Source organism: Numenius arquata, chromosome 5, assembly GCF_964106895.1.
Source record: "Numenius arquata chromosome 5, bNumArq3.hap1.1, whole genome shotgun sequence".
Lineage (NCBI taxonomy): Eukaryota > Metazoa > Chordata > Aves > Charadriiformes > Scolopacidae > Numenius > Numenius arquata.
In genome coordinates, this window is record NC_133580.1 from 61,569,630 (window position 1) to 61,588,723 (window position 19,094).

General features: G+C 40.5%; 1 protein-coding gene across 4 annotated transcripts in view; it reads right to left on the reverse strand.

The window, feature by feature from the left end:
- The window catches only part of PROM1 (prominin 1), a 56,586-nt gene extending 41,054 nt beyond the window's left edge, over positions 1 to 15,532 (reverse strand). For all 4 annotated transcript variants that reach the window (XM_074147353.1, XM_074147351.1, XM_074147352.1 and 1 more), the window contains exon 1: positions 15,310 to 15,532. In XM_074147353.1, coding sequence (XP_074003454.1) covers positions 15,310 to 15,532 — 223 coding nt within the window. The remainder of the gene's footprint in view (positions 1 to 15,309) is intronic.
- Between the last annotated feature and the right edge of the window lie 3,562 nt (positions 15,533 to 19,094).

Consider the following 19,094-nt stretch of genomic DNA (forward strand, 5'->3'; position numbering starts at 1 on the left):
CCTCTCTGGGCAGTCTCTTCCAGTGCTCTGCCACCCTCAAAGTAAAGATGTTTTTCCTTATGGTCAGACAGAATTTCCTGTGTTCCAGTTTGTGCCCGTTGCCCCTTGTCCTGTCGCTGGGCAACACTGAGAGGAGTCTGGCCCCATCCTCTTGACACCCGCCCTTTAGATATTTCTAAGCGTTGATGAGGTCCCCTCTCAGTCTTCTCTTCTCCAGGCTGAACAGACCCAGGCGTCTCAGCCCTTCCTCATAAGAGAGATGCTCCATTTCCCCGATCATTTTTGTAGCCCTTTGCTGTACCCTCTCCAGCAGTTCCCTGTCCTTCTTGAACTGGGGGGCCCAGAACCGGACACAGTACTCCAGATGGGGCCTCACCAGGGCAGAGTAGAGAGGGAGGATGACCTCCCTCGACCTGAAATGGTACAGAACATCTGCAGGCAGGTGGCCAAACAAGGGAGCCGACTGCCCAGGACCCTGTGGCCCCATCCTCCTTGCTGCTACTCCAAAGCCGAGCAGGAGAGCCCCCAAGCAACTGGCCCTCACTTCCAGGCTGCTCCTAACCCGGAGGCTCATCTTACTTTGGAAAAGAGTTGGACCCGATGACCTCCAGAGGTTCCTTCTGATCTAAATTATTCCAAAGTTACCGTACAATCTTGCTGACTTTTTATTATAAATTACTTAATGGAGGAGTGAAAGCACTGCCAGGAAGCACGTAAGAAAGCTAAATTTTATTATTGACAAAAATGTCCTTTGATACATTTCCTACCATTGGGAATCAGTACAGAATAAAATTTTTAAAGCTTTAGCTTTTCCTGTTAAATAAAAGTTGAAAGGTTTTACCAGTTCTTCTACTTGAGTGTCTGTCCCTGTCATAAATTAAAATGAAAATTAAACAAAAAAAAAAAACCCACAACATTTTACATCGAGTTTTACATACATCTATACATACATATATATTTATGGACATCTGTATGCGTATGTGTGTGCATACATAAAACTACTCAAGAGAAACCGAGGGTGGTTGAGGCTGAAAGGGACCCCCCCCCAAGATGACCCAGTCTGACCCACCAGATCAGCACAGAGTCACCCACCACAGGTTACTCAGGGACACAGTCAGGTTTTGAGTATCTCCAAGGTCAACATCCAATACTTCAAGAAAACAAAACAAACAAACAAACAAAAAAAAACCAACCCCAAACCGTCTGATTACTTGCTCAGAATGTTCCTGATTCACAATTTTTATTTATACTGTTTCCATAATTTATAGCCTGTCAGTCAAAAAAAAAAAAAGAGACAGAAATCAACCTGAATACATGATGACAAACTGATGCAGAAAACAGCAGTTTCAATATGTTTTTGAAATTTAGAGGCTCTAAAGCCTGTTCATCAGAAACTAAAACACCTTTAGGTTTATAATCAACAAGAAAGCCTGAAAATAGATAGAAAAAGTTCCCACGTGGATTGAGTAAGTTAAATAGCGAGAATAATACAGGTTTCATGCATAACACAATAGTCGGTATTACACAGCATATTTTTGCCTTGGTTTTCCAGGATGTGAGACTTCCCTGATGAATAAAAACTTGCTACTTATGTTACTTTCTAATGTGGGTTTTTTGGTTTTTTTTGAAGAAACGTGAAGCTTCAGGGTGTTTTTCTCACCAGGTAGCAGACAGTGATTGACCAGTCTTTGCCACGAATCTACTAATTCAATAGCCTTCAGTATCAACTGGATGAGAGATATTCCCAGTTAGTTCATTTCAAATGAAACGTGGAAGTCAGGTATATATTCCCATAAAAAATTCTTTTGGCTTTAAATGAATGTGAGATCACCTGCAGTTACTCACCCACATATCTATAAGCACAAGCTTGCCTTAGCGGTTTTGCAGAATCAAGAATCTCCCTGTTAGGTTTTCTGCATATTGACAGTAATCACAGTTACCACTGTGATTAAGGGTTAAGCAGGGGAACGTCCTGTGCCAGGTACTGCATCTTCTACAGCATCGGCTGTAGAAGAAACACCATCTTCTCAGCTACGGCGACACTGCTCGCTGGAGCACTGTGAAGAGACACCTCAGCTCACATTTAATTCACTCTGTGATTTTGGTTTGCTTTCCCGAAGCACCTTTCCTCCCTAGCTAGAACACCTCATCTCTAGCATTCAAATAAGTTTTTATTTTAAACTGAACTCAGGTGACTCCATGGGACTCTCTGCTGCATTATTGGTAAAGTACAAATCACCCTGAAGCTGATTTCTCTTTCAAATATAGAATCACAGGATTGTCCAGGTTGGAAGGGACCTTTAAGATCACCTAGTCCAACCATCAACCTAACTCTGATAACAACCATCACTAAACCATGTCACTAAGCACTATGTCAACCCGTCTTTTAAATACCTCCAGGGATGGTGCCTCAACCACCTCCCTGGGCAGACCATTCCAATGCTTAATTAACCCTTCAGTGGAAAAATTTTTCCTAATATCCAATCTGATCCTCCCCTGGCACAACTTGAGGCCATTTCCTCTTGTCCTGTCGCCTGTGACTTGGGAGAAGAGACCGACCCCCGCTTCCCTACACCCTCCTTTCAGGGAGTTGTAGAGAGCCAGAAGGTCTCCCCTCAGCCTCCTTTTCTCCAGGCTGAACAACCCCAGCTCCCTCAGCCTCTCCTCATAAGACTTGTGCTCCAGACCCCTCGCCAGCCTTGTTGCTCTTCTCTGGACCCGCTCCAGCACCTCAATGTCTTTTTTTGTGGTAAGGGGCCCAAAAATGGACACAGAACTCGAGGTGGGGCCTCACCAGTGCCCAGTACAGGGGGACGCTCACCTCCCGAGTCCTGCTCACCACGTTGTTCCTGAAATAAAAACGTGCTGGGAAGGTGTGATAAAAAGCAGTGTCCTCTATTTTCAAATTAATGGGATTACTTCTGAAATCTCAGCCTGACCAGCTGCACACATTGTTTCACAGGACCAATAATCCAAGGCTTTAGCAGAGAACACATTTTATCACTGGGGTTAAAGAGATTTACCTTGTGTGGCTCGTATACACGGCTAATTACATTACTGCTTTGCTCTGTCTCCTTCCTGCTCTCATCACACATGCAAAATGCCATCTGCCCGAGTAAATCTAACTAGCCAGATGAACTGCTAGTTTACCGATGCAATTTGTGATGAAATATTAAGCACCTCGGAGGAGCCCCGGTTAAGAAAACATGATCACCAACTCCTGCATTGCACGCGTATTGTATACATACGCTCAGTGTCTCATTACCCACACAAGGAAATGAGGTTAGCACTAGGCTTGCTTCTTAAAACCGCTCTACAGAAAGGGAGAGCAAAAATAATAGAGGTTTAAAAATAAGCTCTCTGGCTATGAAGTACCAACATAAATTAGTTAGAAATTCTTCTGCCAAGAAAGCTTTTCAAATCTAGGTGACAGGAAAACAGTTGGAGTTAAAACCTTTGGGAACGCTAATGCTTCATCTTCACTCGAACAATTCCATTGAGCCCGTTCAGTTATAGTGCAACTCCAGCATTAATCAAATTATGCCAGAAATTAATTTATCTTTTTATGCATAATATAACATATTAGGCTTCTATTCTGGAAAGGACTTCAAGCAAACCAATAAGAACCATGACTGAAGCATTCATGTTGTACTGAATGGAGACTTTTCAGAACAACAGGGGAGGATTACATAGATAATATACATGATAAATTAATAACTGCTTTAATGCTATCTCATTCTAATGCATATCATAGTATTTCACCCCATTCCCCTTCATCATAGAGGCAATGGACTGCACACACACTGAACAATTCAGCATCTCTCTGAATACGAGTCAGTTTGACCACATTTAGTGTCATAAGTAGCAATAATTAATCTGAAATTAGTGAATTAAAATTACTTCAAGATTGTTTTTTTTCCACTCTAATTATGACTCAGACTAATGAATAACTCTTGCAAGTCCAATAAAACCAGGAAAGCTATATTAGCCTTGCAGACTTAATATCAGAGATAAAAATCTTTTGGGTATCTTATAGCAAGTTTTACTGCAAGTTCACTGTATCAACATTTTAAAATACTTGTTTTGACTTGAGTGGGGCTTTGGTTGCTTCCCCAAAGTCAGAAGGCCCCTAGCCATTAGTCTTTACAGTCAGATTCATCTCCCGTTGAAGAGGTCTCCTTCAGCAGGTAACCCAGTGTCCTCCTCTTCACTGCCACACAGCTACCCACCCAACAGCTCTGCTCACTCCTACTGCAATCACTTGGCTCTGGTTCCACCGCAGAGTGAGGTGGGAGCTCAGTGATGTTGGTGGCCGAAGAATCCACCATGCATGTTGGTGCAGAGACTGCAGAGAGGGTCCTGCCGTGTCGCTCGCCCTGTGCGGAAGACACTCTTTCCACAGAGCAAGAAGAAAACTCACTCTGTGGGCCAAGTGGGAAGTCTCGGAGGTGAGATCTTCCCACTTCCCACCACTGTAGTCCATAGATGAGGAGTCTAATCCATGTGTTGTTGACTCAGTCTAGACTGCTCCTTTCCAACCCCAGATTTAGCAGGTTCACTCCCCACCCTCTTCACATCTCCCTCAGACAGACTTGGGCCAAAACCCTTGTCCCCAAACTAAGAAAAACCCCAGCCTTGTCAGACATGCAGAATGAAGCCCTAGAACCTGTTATGCTACTACGGCTGGAAGAATTTGTTTGAATGGAAGCAGAAAACGGCAAATACATACTAAATCACTTAAGTATTTTAACTTCTCATCTGCTAAGGCAGTCTTCCTTTTCACCCCCTTCTGCCCTCAGTATGCCGTTTCCCCCCATCTACATGACCATCATCCATTCTCATTCTCTGACTCTGCATTCTTTAATTACATGTTGATCAAAAGCAAGAGAAATGCATTTCTCCTACAGTACTCCGGCTTGGTCTCAAAATCCAGCAACGCACAATGTGACACAAGCAAAAACACAATAAATGCATTTTTAAGGTCTCAGCAGACTTGTAAAACACACACTGCTTTATTCATAGCTGAAAGGATAAGCTACTAGACCACCTAGGAACGAGTCTTAGCTTACACTGGATGCGGCGAGGGACAATGTGAGAGGGGGTAGAGCTGCAATAAGAAGTAGGTAATGAAGAGATGAAGAACTACGAGCAGAATTGAAGCTCCAGGAGTGGTCTAAACAGGGTGAGCTTTAACCAGAGCACAGGTAAGACTAAGCATGGTGCAACTGCTGAAGATGAGGAATTGCAGAGCAGCACCAGCTGCTGAACGAGCAGGCTGCAGTAACCGGAACATGAAATTAAGGACACCCAAAAGCATTAGGACTTCCCAACAGAAAACACCACTGATCCACTGAAGAAACTATAGAGCAGTGGATCAGATAATAATAACAGTCAATCAACTTCATTCATGCATCCAAAAAGTTCCCTAATTTTAAAAAAATCTGGATGAAACTATGGAAGTTTTATGAATTTAGCTTCCTCAAGGTCGTTACTCATCAGGAAGACCAAATGGGTAATTTAAGTCTTCCACAGAAAATAACAGAATCATAGAATTTTCTAGGTTGGAAGGGACCTTTAAGATCATCTTGTCCAACCATCAACCTAACTCTAATAACAGCCATCACTAAACCATGTCACTAAGCACTAAATCCTGACACCTTACCGCTTATTCCTTCAGTGCAGCCACATTTTCTGTTCCGGCACGTTCTGCTTTCTATCAACACTGACAACGTTCAAGAGCCTGGTCAGGAAAAGGTTTAAAGGAAAAAAGAAATTGCTACAACATTGACTGTCACAGGACACCTAGAATGAAAGGCTTCTCCTTTGAAAGTAACCTTTGCAGGCACTTTCTAGTTGTTCTTTGCTACAAAGAAAGTTCTGTTCCTGCAGAAGTTTTGGGAAAAGAACAAAAAAAGAGAGTAGCCTTTAGAAAAATCTTTGCTTAGGAGGCTGCAATAAATTTGCATACATCACACAGACACAAGGTCAAGTAGAAAGCTTGGAAGAAGTATTCCACGCAGAAACTGCATTCTCTCACTTTCTGAAGGCAACAAAAGTTGTGTAGCACATTGTAGGTGCCACGGCAGCTATTTTTTTTGCCACGTACTTTGTTTGCAGGAGCTACCTAAAGTTCTCTCTAGGCCACCATCTGTTAAGGATTTACAACAGATTACGGGCAAAGATTTAACTTGGTGCACTGTATATGCTCATCTGTTTTAGCACACTGCAGAGACTGAGCAACTTCTTGATAGTGTGGGTTGTGTAGACATATTGGACTTGTAACTTTGATCAAAATAGTAAATATTTAGACTGTATGAACAACAGGATTTTTCCTACTGCTTTCTCTCCTCAGAAGATGCTGTAAACCGAGGAAAGCACAGAAAATCCTCTCTCATATTGCATAACTTGAATTATTGGAAATATGAACACAGATAATTGGGAATGACACGCTGGAGCCCTGCTGGTACCAGCTGTTAATTACCTCAGTGAGTGGTGTTCTGGCAGCCTCACTGAGATTCCTCAGAATTCCCTCTCTCCATTTTCCCATTTCTGCAAGGGACACAATTTTCCACATATATTTGATAACTGAGGCACACGTATTGGTTCGAAGTACTACAGAGATCACTACTTCACTCAAAAATCAAAGCAAAAATAAAGGTCAATACTGTGAAGGCCTACTAACTAGGCCTTGAATTTGTATTTATTCTGTACAAGTACACCCAGGCATCTTTCAGCTGAGTTAAACAGCCAAGGCAACACTTAGTAAGAATATTCACATTCACAAGTGTAATCAATGTTTAAAGTTCACAAAAATAAAACAATTTGCATATTTTCAGAGAAAAGAAAGATCTTGGCTATGTTACGATGTCATACAGGTCATAATTTAGTCACAGAACTGGTTTTAGATGAGAAAAAAATTTATCTGCATATTGCAAAAAAGTGTTAAACCAGGTTTGTGGTTTGTTTTTTTTTTTTTTTTTGTAACTGGTAGGCTTACACTAAGGTGTATATATTGATAGATTACTCAGCTTGAACTGCAATAGCTGACATTAATGGTAGCTGGTTTCCCCTCTAACAAGAAGATAACTTGCTCGTGGAAAAGGAAGAAGTATACTCAAAAGCTTTAATACCAATCTGGAAAGATTTAATACTGTTGAAAGGAAGACAAACCCTACTAAAACTAATACTTATACATTTATTTTGCTCCAGCAACTTTTGAATAGTGCATATTCACTTTGAAAAAAGCATCACTTTTGTTAACATCTAGAAGTTATACAAAGCATTTTGAGGGAAAAAAAAAAGTGAGAAAAAGGGAAAGGAAAAAATTTGAGTTCTTGTAATTTTCAAGACATTGAATATGAGGACTGTGGAAAGAAGATTTGCTGCAAAAATCTATCAAATTCTTATTACTTTGGCTGACATTCCAGAAAAAGCCATCATTGAACAAGACCTAGGAGTTTGTTGGTCTGTAAACAACAACCTAAGCAAATTGTCAGACAAAAAATGAGACGGCTAAGCTACTGTTACCTAATTATGATGGGTCTATAACAAAAAGAGAAAGTCAAATGACTGCTTTTCTGATTACAGGCAGTATCCGTACAGTATCTCACATGATTAACTCAAAATGCTTCATAACAGCCAAGATGACAAAGGAATCGAGAGGTCCCTTAGTGAAAACATTATCCCAGTAAATTCAGTGACATCCCCCCTCTCTCTCCCCATCAGCTCCATGAACTACAAGTTAGAAAAGAGAATGAGGCTCAACACTATGTGGATAGAAAAGCCTGTAAAAATTAAATGGAGGGGGAGGATGGACAGGAGAGGAAAATCATGGAGCCTCAGCAGAGCGGCCTGAAAACCTGTAAGGATTCTGTAGTCATAGATGATTTTTGAAGAGGTTCACACGTGATTCATGTTACCAGAGAATGTGGCTGATTCCATCCCACTTCTCGCCATACAAGATGCTGCAGGTACACTTTACAAGTCTCAAATCAGCTTTCATGCTTTCAGTGGTTTAGATTTCCTGTTAACAGAGGGAGGGACACAAAGAACTGCCTTCTTCACGTGGTGTACTCTGACTGTGGTTGTGAGCTGGCATCTGAAAAGGCAAAACTTAGGCTTTGACCAAGTTGATGCCCAAATTGCTTATCTCTTTGCTATGAGATACTAAATGGGATGGCTAATCTTTTAGAAAAGTTAAGAAAAACAAATGCATGCAGAGGTTTAATTCAGTGTTTTACTGTAATTGTACACAGACACCGTGCTACATTCCATGGTAATCTAACGTTACCACCCCCACCACCAATACACACACCACACAGTAGTACTAATTATCTACATACATGCATTTTTAGGACATGGTACATAGACAAACAGAATAGGGTCAGGACAGGCTCAAGCACTCGCCTGGCACTGCCCATGCTGTAACTATTAGCAGGTTTCCTGAGCCAACTCAGCACCTTGCCCAGAAAACGCCCAACCCACTCACCAGGAAACCTTCCCAACAGACAGAAAGAACAAAGCTGTCTGATTAGCTTTGGGAAATAGAAGCTGAGTCTCAATACCACACAACCGCAGGGCCATTTTCTTAATTATTATAATCTAGCCTCCAAGAGGTACTACTTGAGGTGCCCTCCAGCCTGTCACCACAGCCATCTGTGGTAACCCCACTTCTGAACATCCTCCCCACAGAAAGTAACCCAGCTCCCCCAAACTCCACTTGAGGTTCATTTTCATTAGTTTCTCCCTTCTGCCCTGGTAGTGTTGAAATTGTGAAACTGGATTGTCATTTTCCAATTGCTGTCAAGGGATGTTTTTTCTCCTAGGCACAGCTGGCACGCAGTATTAAACCAGATCAGGGCAAGCATTGAGGATACTGTAGAGAAAGGATTCCAGATGTGTGTATAGTGTAAGATTTTCAGATGATCAGCTATGCTATGCTGATTAAAAAATGACTTGCATATTTTCCACATAATACCTGCCTGCAAAATAGATCCCTTGTTTATGCAATCCAGAAGAAGTGGGCAGGAGGACATCAGAGAAGCATTAATGTCTGCAACTGTAGTTTTCTGTGGTAGCCTCTAGCAGATAATCTGTATTAAGCCTCCCCTCCCTAAAACCTCTGTCTCTCCTCCCTGTTCACAAAAAAATCCTTTTGACAAGCAATCTGCTAGATAGTCTGCAGTTTGGAATAGTTTAGGGAAAAAGCAATTACTCTTCTGATGCCTAAGAAAATAAAAAAAAAAGAAAATCTGCTTCAGAAACATTCTCAGAATGCTCCTTGTTTACACGGGGATGCCATCAAGTGAAGCATCTCTTCAACTTCCCAGCATGAAATGAGCAACGCTTTTTTTAAACACTATTTCCGTAAATGTATACGAGTGGGCAGAGAAAAGAAGAGGTTAATTTATCTTGTACCTTCCTGCTGCTCCATCTTCCCCAGTATTTCCAATGTTAGACACATGACATTTCTTTCAATGTAGACACCATATCACCGAAGGGGCACTTCACGTCCCCCTTCTTATCCCAGTTCTACCCGAAATACACCACCATTACTTGCTTGTCACTGAGACCTGCCTTTTTGACATATACGCTCCAGCTACTACTCTAAATTCACATCACAGCTCCAGCCACCGTGCTGCAAAACCAGTTACAGGGATGTGGTGAAGGCACTGACTCCCCAGTTTACTGAAATTGTCATTTCGCAACAGAGCTTAGCCAATCTAACAGCTAATTTACTAAAGAGCAGGTCTCTTGCTCTTCTTCCCTTCTTCTCGCTTCCTGCCCCAGCAATTTCATCTTGTGTTCCCAACACAGCTCCAGGACACCAGCTTTAAGAAACCTGTAGGCACGCTAGCTCAAAAAAAATGAAGTCTATCGCATGAGTGCAGTTTCACACCCAAACTGAAACCGAGATTTTGCACAACTGGAAAAAGGATATTGTAATTTCGGGTTTCATAAAAGGTCATAATTGCTTGGGGTACCCAAGCAGCATCTTCTGTCGCCGAACTGTAGCATCTGCACGTAAGTCAGAGCCGGAGTGTGGGCTTTTCACCGCATGCTGGTGTGGATGTGGAAGGCATTCCAGGGAAAGTCTCAAGTTTAAAACCAAAAAGGCATTACCAGCTACACATAGCTGAGTTCCGCTCCAATGCTGCAACCTCCAGGCACATGCATTTTTTTGTTTCGTAGGGGAGCCATGGAAGATTTGTTACTAACAGGAAGCAAAACTAAAGTAGAAATGGAGAGCCAAGTACTAAATAGTTAGAAAAGCAAAGAAGTTAGTTTCACACACACAAAAAAACCCACCAAAAAACCCAATCCTGACTTACTGAGTTTTTAACTGAGGGGGTAATGAAGTGTTTTGATTATTTTCTTTAGAACCTCATATCCAACACAGCTAATCTATAAGAAAAAAAACCCCAATACCCTAGGATGTCAAACCTACCTAAAACAACAGGGTTTTGCATATGTATTTTCTATTACAGTTATACTAGCTAGAGATAACTTGATGTGGAAATAAACAGTGTATGTGACATTTTTTTAAATGTTAAAATGTTTTAATTGCTGAATAGACTCATGTGGGAGATTAATTGCAGAGATAGGGTACACAAGACAAACTTGCTGAACTCCATAATTTGCAGCTGCTTTAAAGGTGACCAGGTGAGGAGAAAGGAAGACCAGAAGGGGTCAGAAACAGGATTTCGCATTAAAATAGTCAAGCTCTGATCCTCAGCCTTATTCTCTAAGTTCTCAATAAGTGAGACTCCACAAGCAGAAAGAGTTGAGAGCTGTAGTCCAGGTCTAAAAACCAGTTTGCTCTTGTTCCCCACAGGCAAACAGTACATTTAACTCTTCATACTATGTTTTGACCAGAAAGTACCTGTGATTTTGATGTTAAAAGTTTTATTCCTGCTTCAGCAGAAATGGGGTGATACAGAATAAAAAGCAGAAGCTGGAACAAGCTTGGAACTTAACATAAGTTGGAACTTAACATAAGTAGCACACTTGTCCTGCAGTATGGTCAGGTAGAGTCGAGCAAGGTAAAAAGGCCTGTAAGTTTTTATCTTATTTCACCTAAAAAAAAAAAGGAGCAGATTTATTCCCAGCTTCCTTTGTGAACTCTTCACATTTCTGTTACAAGACACAAGCTGTGAAGCTGAAGATTTGTTGTGCGCATCCTGCTGGCAAGTGGAATCTCACATTAGCATCGTCTTACTGGAACTAACAACTGGTTTCCACAGGAACAAAGACAAAGCCACGGTAAGATATTCCGAGCAGCCAGAGGATCATACTGACCATGCCCTGTCTGCACCAAGTTCACATCTGAAGGTCTCCAACACAACAGGTGACATGCACCATGTCACAACCGTGAAGTGACTTTACTTTATTAATAAATTAACGCTTCAGCTTATGACAAATTCTAAGAGAAAAACATGACAATTCGTTTTGTTAGATGTCCTCTCAGCTGAGTGAGAGAAGGAACTTGTAGTTTTCCTATCATCATCTATTTATTGTAAATGGTGCTATTAAAAGGAAGGAATAACGATGCTCTTTCCTACACAGTCCTCAACAAAAGGAGTAGTAGCACCATCATCTCCATTTTACAGATGGAGAAACCAAGGTACAGCAAGATTAGAGACCTACCGAGCCCCAGGCAGGAACCAGTGACCAAACATGGTCTCTTCCACTCCAGTGTATCATTAACCCAAAGTGGAGGCTGCTTCCCTGCACAACAGTTTCTGCTTGGCAGTAAATTCACTCCCATTTACATCAGGACATCATCCAGCAAGAACAAAAGGATTTGACTGGTGGGGCTGAAAGCAGGATCCATTTACACTCACTGAAGCACTGCAATCAGATATCCTAATTCACTTTTTTAAACTACTTTATTAGCATATCCAAAGAGCACAGAGCTGGTCTTACCAATTCAGCAATTAAAAAAAAAAAAAAAACAACAAACAAAAAAACCCCCACACTTAAGGAGTTTCAGTTCCTTGCTCTGGTTCCGTTACTGTGCTTTATGTGAGCGCTATATTTATTCCCATTAATAACTTACCTATTAAATCTAAACTTAGACAAAGCTGCATGTCCACAAACCGGGTGACAAGAATAAATCTAGAAGCGAGTAAATAATTACTCACTTAGATTTAACCCCTTAAAGAAACTTAGAAAAATATTTCTTGACTGATTTTTTTTCCTTTAAATGAAGCGATCCTTCTCAACTTTTAAGTAACATAAGAACATTTAAATAAATGTTAGGGCTTAGCAGCATGCAAATACTTTATGAACAGAGCTACCCAAAGACTCTGAAGTACGTCATACTTTGTTTTATCATACTTTCTTCCTGTCCTGGTTTCAGCTGGGATAGAGTTAATGTTCCTCCTAGTAGCTGCTGTGTTTTGGATATAGCATGAAAATAAATGTCTATAACACATTTTGTTTTAGTTGTTGCTAAGTAATGGTTATATTAAGTCATGGATTTTTTCAGCTTCCCATAGAAGCTGAGAGGGACCATAGACAGGACAAGGTGGCTAAAGGAATATTCCATACCATAGACGTCATGCTCAATAGATGGATGGGAGTTGGCCAAGGCTGGGAGGAATCTGTCAGCGCTGCTGGGGATGGCTGGGCAATCGATCATTGGGTAGCGAGAGAAATTCTACTGCATCACTTATTTTGTATGTTCTTTTACCATTATTATTATTATTTTCTCTTCCATTAATGTTTTATTAACCTGTATTTATCTCAACCTATGATATTTCCTTTTTCCCCCCCTCCAATTCTCTTCCCCTATCCCACTGGGAGAAGAATGGCTGTGTGGTCCTGGCTGCTGGTTAGGGTTCAACCATGACACTTCCTAAAAGGCATCCTTGGGACTGAAGGAGTGTGAATGCTCTACTGTAACATTCAGCTCCATCAGAGCACTACTGCAAGCACAACAACAATTTGCAAAGGCAGGAATATCCACATGCAATTAGACAATCCCGTCACTTTTTTTCCTCCCAGCTAAAAGCACTGGAAGTAGCTTGGAAAACCAAACATCAAGTATTAGAAAAAAAAAATAGGACTACTAAAATCAAAGGTCTAAGCGTCTGATGCCAGAGTTCTGCCCGCGAATCACACTTCTCTATGTTATGGTTATATGCAATACACTGGGGCATCAACCTGGAGCTAACTCTTCTAAAGCACCAGCCCAATGAGAATGATGAAGTTTTGAGCTAGAAACATCAAAAGGCTTGCTTTCTGTGCCCATTTGTGATTATGTTTATTTTCATCTCCGAATCAGAATTAAGTCTATTTCAAGTTTGCAGTTTAAAAAAAAAAAAAGCATTCCAAATATGTAACTACACCATTAATACACTGAATGTGAAAACAGAACAGCATATGGCAAAAGAGATTATGGGGATTAACCAATTAAATGGTATGACTCAAACCGACATGATCCGTCAAATCTGTATTTTGCAGTGAGGTACGTGGGGGCACGGGAAAAGGACTTCACCTCATGCAAATAATGAAAGCCAGACTCCTAAAAATGACTGATTTGGCAAAAAGTATCTCCAAGGAAGGAAGGAGAGGTATGAGATGTTCGAAGCTTACAAGCTAAGAGCAAGTGATTTACTTCTGAATGTCTCCTTTCGCTTTAATGCTGAATTTCGTAACACCTACTTGATGCAAAACTTACAACAAGCAGTCCCACAGGACTATAATCTTGATCATAAATTCTATACTCAATAATTACTTATATACTTCGGACACATAATATTAAATTTGACATACAAGGTTACAGGCCAAATTCCTGTTAATATAAAGACACAGTAAACATCCCGCTGAAATCAAGTTTCCTCAGTCGTTAAGAGAATCAAACATTCAAGCAGGGCTTTAGGCAGGATGAAGGCCTCTTCCTAAGAGTCCAATGTAGATGACAATCCCACCATATCAGCTCTCACAGGGAGGCAAACAGCTCATCTGCATATTTAATGGCAGGAAAGAGGCCACAAAAGCAGAGGTATCTGGAAACAGTTCCTCCAAAAGGTGACATAACTGTCACCTTCATGCAATTGCCCTCATTACACCTTGTGTAAGACCTGCTCAGAAGACAGACCCTTCAGGGAATACGCTGGGTTTTTCCTCTCCAGGTTAACACCTGGAACTCCAAGCACTTGTCTGAATAGAATTCATTCATTCAAGTTCATTTGAGCTCGTTCTTTTACAGGTATTGAAGAGATGTCAAAAATACAAGCAAATAATAGTTCGCAGGTATCATACTGGTATGCGACCAAAGAATTTATTTAAGAATTTAAACTACTAAAGGTTTTAAAATGTAAATTGAAAGATGTACTCCAGAATAATATAAATATTTTCTATACACAGTTACAGCTAAGTCACCAGAAGGAATCAATAACAAACCAAAGCCATTCTTAGATTTTATTAAAGCTTCACCTCAATATAAATTTAAATGCAAATCTTATACAAGCACATTAGCATTTCATTTTAAGAACTAAATGTAAGAAAAAGCACGTTGGAAAGTTAAGTTGATACAGCTACCACATCCACAAACACACAAGAGTTCCCCAAAACACCTTTTAATCGATGCAACCTCAATAAGCACACACTCCTCTCATACCTTAACTTTTCCTTTAGAAAAAGAGACATCTTAGAAGAAAGGAATGGAAAAAAACCCAAAAAACTCAATAAAACAAATTCTGAATGCAGTCACAAGTGTTTACACAGCCACATGCAACTTCTTGTTCCTTGGTAAGCTGAAGTTATGGAACTGCCCTTATATAAAACTTGACTAGTTTGCATAAATGTGGAAACGAATGAAATTTATTTCAAGTTGCTACATTTCCATTTCCTAGGCTAAATCTCATAGTATTATAATCACCTGACTGTTTATCATAATATGCAAATCTCAAGAGCTGTCTCTTACGGATTTAATACTAAATACAAAGCAGTTTATGCTTTAATCCTATATCCCATGCTTCTGGGCATACATAAGAAAAAGTTTCAGTTAAGAAAAAAGAAGCCTCAAATGCATCAGTGACAGCTTTGAGATACGTAAGCAGAGTCCTGCGAAGTTTCATCAACATTTCGTTTTAATTAACAACCCCCTACACACACTATGCTTAGCAGAAAAACATTAGTTCATATGCAACTGTACACAGTTCCAGGGCATAACACGTGCTACTAACAAAGCCCTTCATATCATTCAGTTCCAGAGGATGGTCTTGGTATCTACAATAGGAGGAATGCATCACTAAAATATTTAAAAAAAAAAAAAAAAAAAAAAGATGTGTATCTACTTACCTTGAGGAAAAGGATTTGGCTGCACTAAGTACAGGAATGCATGGACTATTTTAAACAAAATTCCTATTGGCCCAGGTTCATGGTATGCACCTGTATCATACGTCTTGGCTGGTACAAACCCAAAATCCAAAGTCCCAGGAGGTGGCTTGTATATAGGCTGCACCTCTGAAATAGTACTTCCACAGAAGAGCAGCAGCAGCAGCAAACAGAGTTCCACAGCCATAGCTAGCAGTATTCATAAAATTGGAGGTAGAGATAATTGTCCCACCAAGTCTAGAAATCTTCAGTACATTCACTCAGGGGTTAGCTTTCTAGCCAGGAACACACTGGTGCACCCCCACACCTTTTATTCTTTAATGTATTCTTGCTTCACAGTGGTACAGAAGCCTCTCGTGGAGATGATTCAGCGCACCATCTCTGGCAAAAAACAAGAAAGAGCTCATTAAGGTGTGCGCAAGCAAACAGGAAAGTGAATGGAAAGATAACCTGCAATCTTCTGTGGATATCGCACGTATCAATAGTTGTAAAAGCAAGCCAGATAGGATAGAAAAGAAAAAAAAAAAAAAGATTGAAGTTTGTGAATAATATGGTCTACTACATACAATGTACTTGAAAGAGTGGAGAAAAAACAATATTGTGTAGTTCCAGGTCAGTGAGTTTTCAAAGACAAACAAAGCAGAGCACTGGGACTGCTCCAAGGGAAAGAGAACTAAAGGAACAGCGTATGAATTGCACTTCTGACTAAGTACAATATGTCATGTCACAACAGCTACACAAAGCATTTAATCAGCCACCTGATGTTACTGTAGTTGATGGCAATTATTACAAGCCATATCCTGTAGCTTCCTTAACCTTCCCAACACCAGCTACTCCTAACCGTTCTCCAAGAATGAGGAAAGAAATTATTCGCCACTGAAAAGTTAACAAAAACAAAAAAAACCACCAACAAAACTTCACACAGGTGACGAGTGTCAGTAATTACTTTCTATTAACTCCAATTATCTCAAGGCTCTCCTTAGGAACTGGAGATGTCAACTCAACAATATTTATTCGTAGCTTGCTAAAGCTGACTGACATTAAGATGCCTTTGGACACTTGCACGTGTTCAAGAACATTCTGAATCTACAAAATCACAGCAGTTTAATCAACTTAATTGCTTAAGAGTTGTAAACTGACACACACTCCTCCCCCACCGGGTTTCCAACAAAACACCTTCATCTACCTGGGGCTAGGTAAGATTCCTTCACTTCAGCATGGGCCATGGTGGCCTCCAAGGAAACAGACCAAAAATAACAAATAAAAGGCAACAGAAAGACTTCTGCCCCTTTCTGACTTTGGAAGTCGCGTCCACAGTGGGCCAGCGATCATCACACAGACTTTACCACCCACCAGACTGGCTTATCTTTGAAATGGCTTTGGTGATCTACACCAGAGTGCCACTGGTGGAAACGCCTGGGACAAGCCGCCCACTTCCAACTGGGGAGCACCCAGCACAAACTGCCCTTGCTCAGCACATTTGCTTCTCTCTTGTCTTTTTCAGCAGCACTATCTATACAGAACCGTTGTTAATCTCCACCCTGGTGTTCAGACCATCCACTTGCAAGAATGACACCAAAATAACACAAACATCTTATGGCCTCCATCAGCCCAATCCTACACCAATACCTTGACTTCCAAGGTGCTTCCAGGTCAAAGAGATGCTGTAGGCAAAAGACTTAAAAATTGGTACTAAGGTGAGACTTAAGTGTCTCCCATGTTTTTCAGTCTCTGGTAAGATACAGGCTAGCCTTCTGAAAACCATTATTGACTTGCAAGAAACCATACTGCAGGCTTGTTTAGTGGTCTGTGCTGCATTCAAAGCATAGGTCAAGATCAAGAAAAATAAGCAACAAAGGAATACAAGACCATATCAGAGAACTAGAGACAGTTTTGTTTCCCTGAAGTCCAATGGAGTTAAGATTAGCCACTCATGGCTACTGAAAACCAAGAAGCATGAGCAGTAACAACGCTGTAAATAGCAGAATTATACAAACATTACTCAAAAAGACGATGTCAGCAACCACTCTGAAATACGACATTCAACACAGGAATACAAGAACTTAGAACACGTCATACCATGAGTATTTTCCTACCTGGAAAAGAATATTTTGTTAAAGAATAATGAAAGGGAGGGATAAAAAAGTCCAGCTTCAAAAATCTTATTTTTCCTCCCTTAATTTTTTCTTAGGCTGAAGAAAACTAGTCTCAAAAGACATTTTTCAGTGGAATTATCTTTTATGCACCTACTACTTCAGGGCTGAACACAGAAATGGTCAGAAACTGAAAATTGCTTAGGCTGCAGTTTATTAAAAAGTCTACAGAAACTCTACAGGTCAAAACATCAAAAGACCAGAACTATGTGAAGGAAATAAAAAAAAGTATTCTGCCTTAATGACAAAACAGTGAAGATTGTGCAAGCTTGAAATAATACATCCCAACTTGGTTTTTCCTTAAAAAAATTAATTTGAACACTTTTTCTAAGTTCAGCTTTTCTGGAGTTTTCCCAAGCACAGCTGCAACACTTCAACGAGTCAGGAGAAAAAGCTGGTGACTGATGGTGACTGAGCCCCGATTCCAAGAGTTAAGGAAATAGATAAAAAAGCATATAGTATAGGTAAACATTAGGTGCGTTTGTGAAAGATGAAATGGAGAGGAAGACCGCCTCCCTAACTGGTGTCTTAAGGCAAAGCTAGAAGACAGGGCTTGTTCTCTGTAGTGCTTTCTGCTACACTAGAGAGAGGGCAGAAGAAAAGAAAGTATGTACAACTTTTTTAGTCAGATTTTAGGTTAAAGGCAATTTAAAGTGTATCGAATTGTACCAATAGGCAAAAAAAGCACTATCAAAATGCCCTCCCATTATAGGAAAATAATCACTATGCCTGCTAAAAATGTGAAGTCACGTATTAACCAAGACAGAGTTGGCAGCTTTAAGTCAAGGACACTACTGAAATTGCAAGGACACTACCTGTACTGCAGGTACAAACAACACCCTGCTAAATGGAGACACATAACCACCTTCCGATTCCAAAGACACTACTGAAGTCCTCAACTCTACAGAATTTTCAGTTAAACTTCCATGAAGTTCAGAATTTTTCAGCAAAGCAGGTGGGTTTCTTGCAAATCAAAGCGTCTGCAGAATTCTGACCATACCCTCTTCCTCTCCTTTTGTTGGCAAATACATCACGAGAAACATGGTATATATGATCTCTCTGGGCAATTCCTCCAGGCTGACACCATGTCTTCTCTATTCTGCATAAACCACAACTATATTTTCAAAGTTACATTAATAAGGATCAGGAACTTGCAGAAACACTATTAAACCTATAACACAGGATACCTCTGAGCATTCAGTATGTATTCAACCTACCTAAAAATAACTCGGATGCAAAAAAGCTCCCAGCAGTTATCCTCATCTTGGTATCTAGAAGCAACTTAGCTGGGAGCATGTTAGTAGTTAAATACGCTAGACAAACAGTATTAAGAAGAAAACAAAAAAAAAAAAATCTATCCAAGAAAGTTGTTATTGTGAGAGCTACAAGCGTGACACACGCACGAGTGATATATATATAAAGAGAATTACACAGCAGTTTGTGGTACTCCTCATTGCAGCATGTGGCCATCTCATTTCCTCAGAAGCAGCGTGGCACCGCTGCAGTCAGCGAGCTACAGGAACTGCCAGAACAACGCGACCCAAGTTCAAGTAAACAGTGAATGAAAAGAAGCTGTGTGAACCTTTGAAGTGCTTA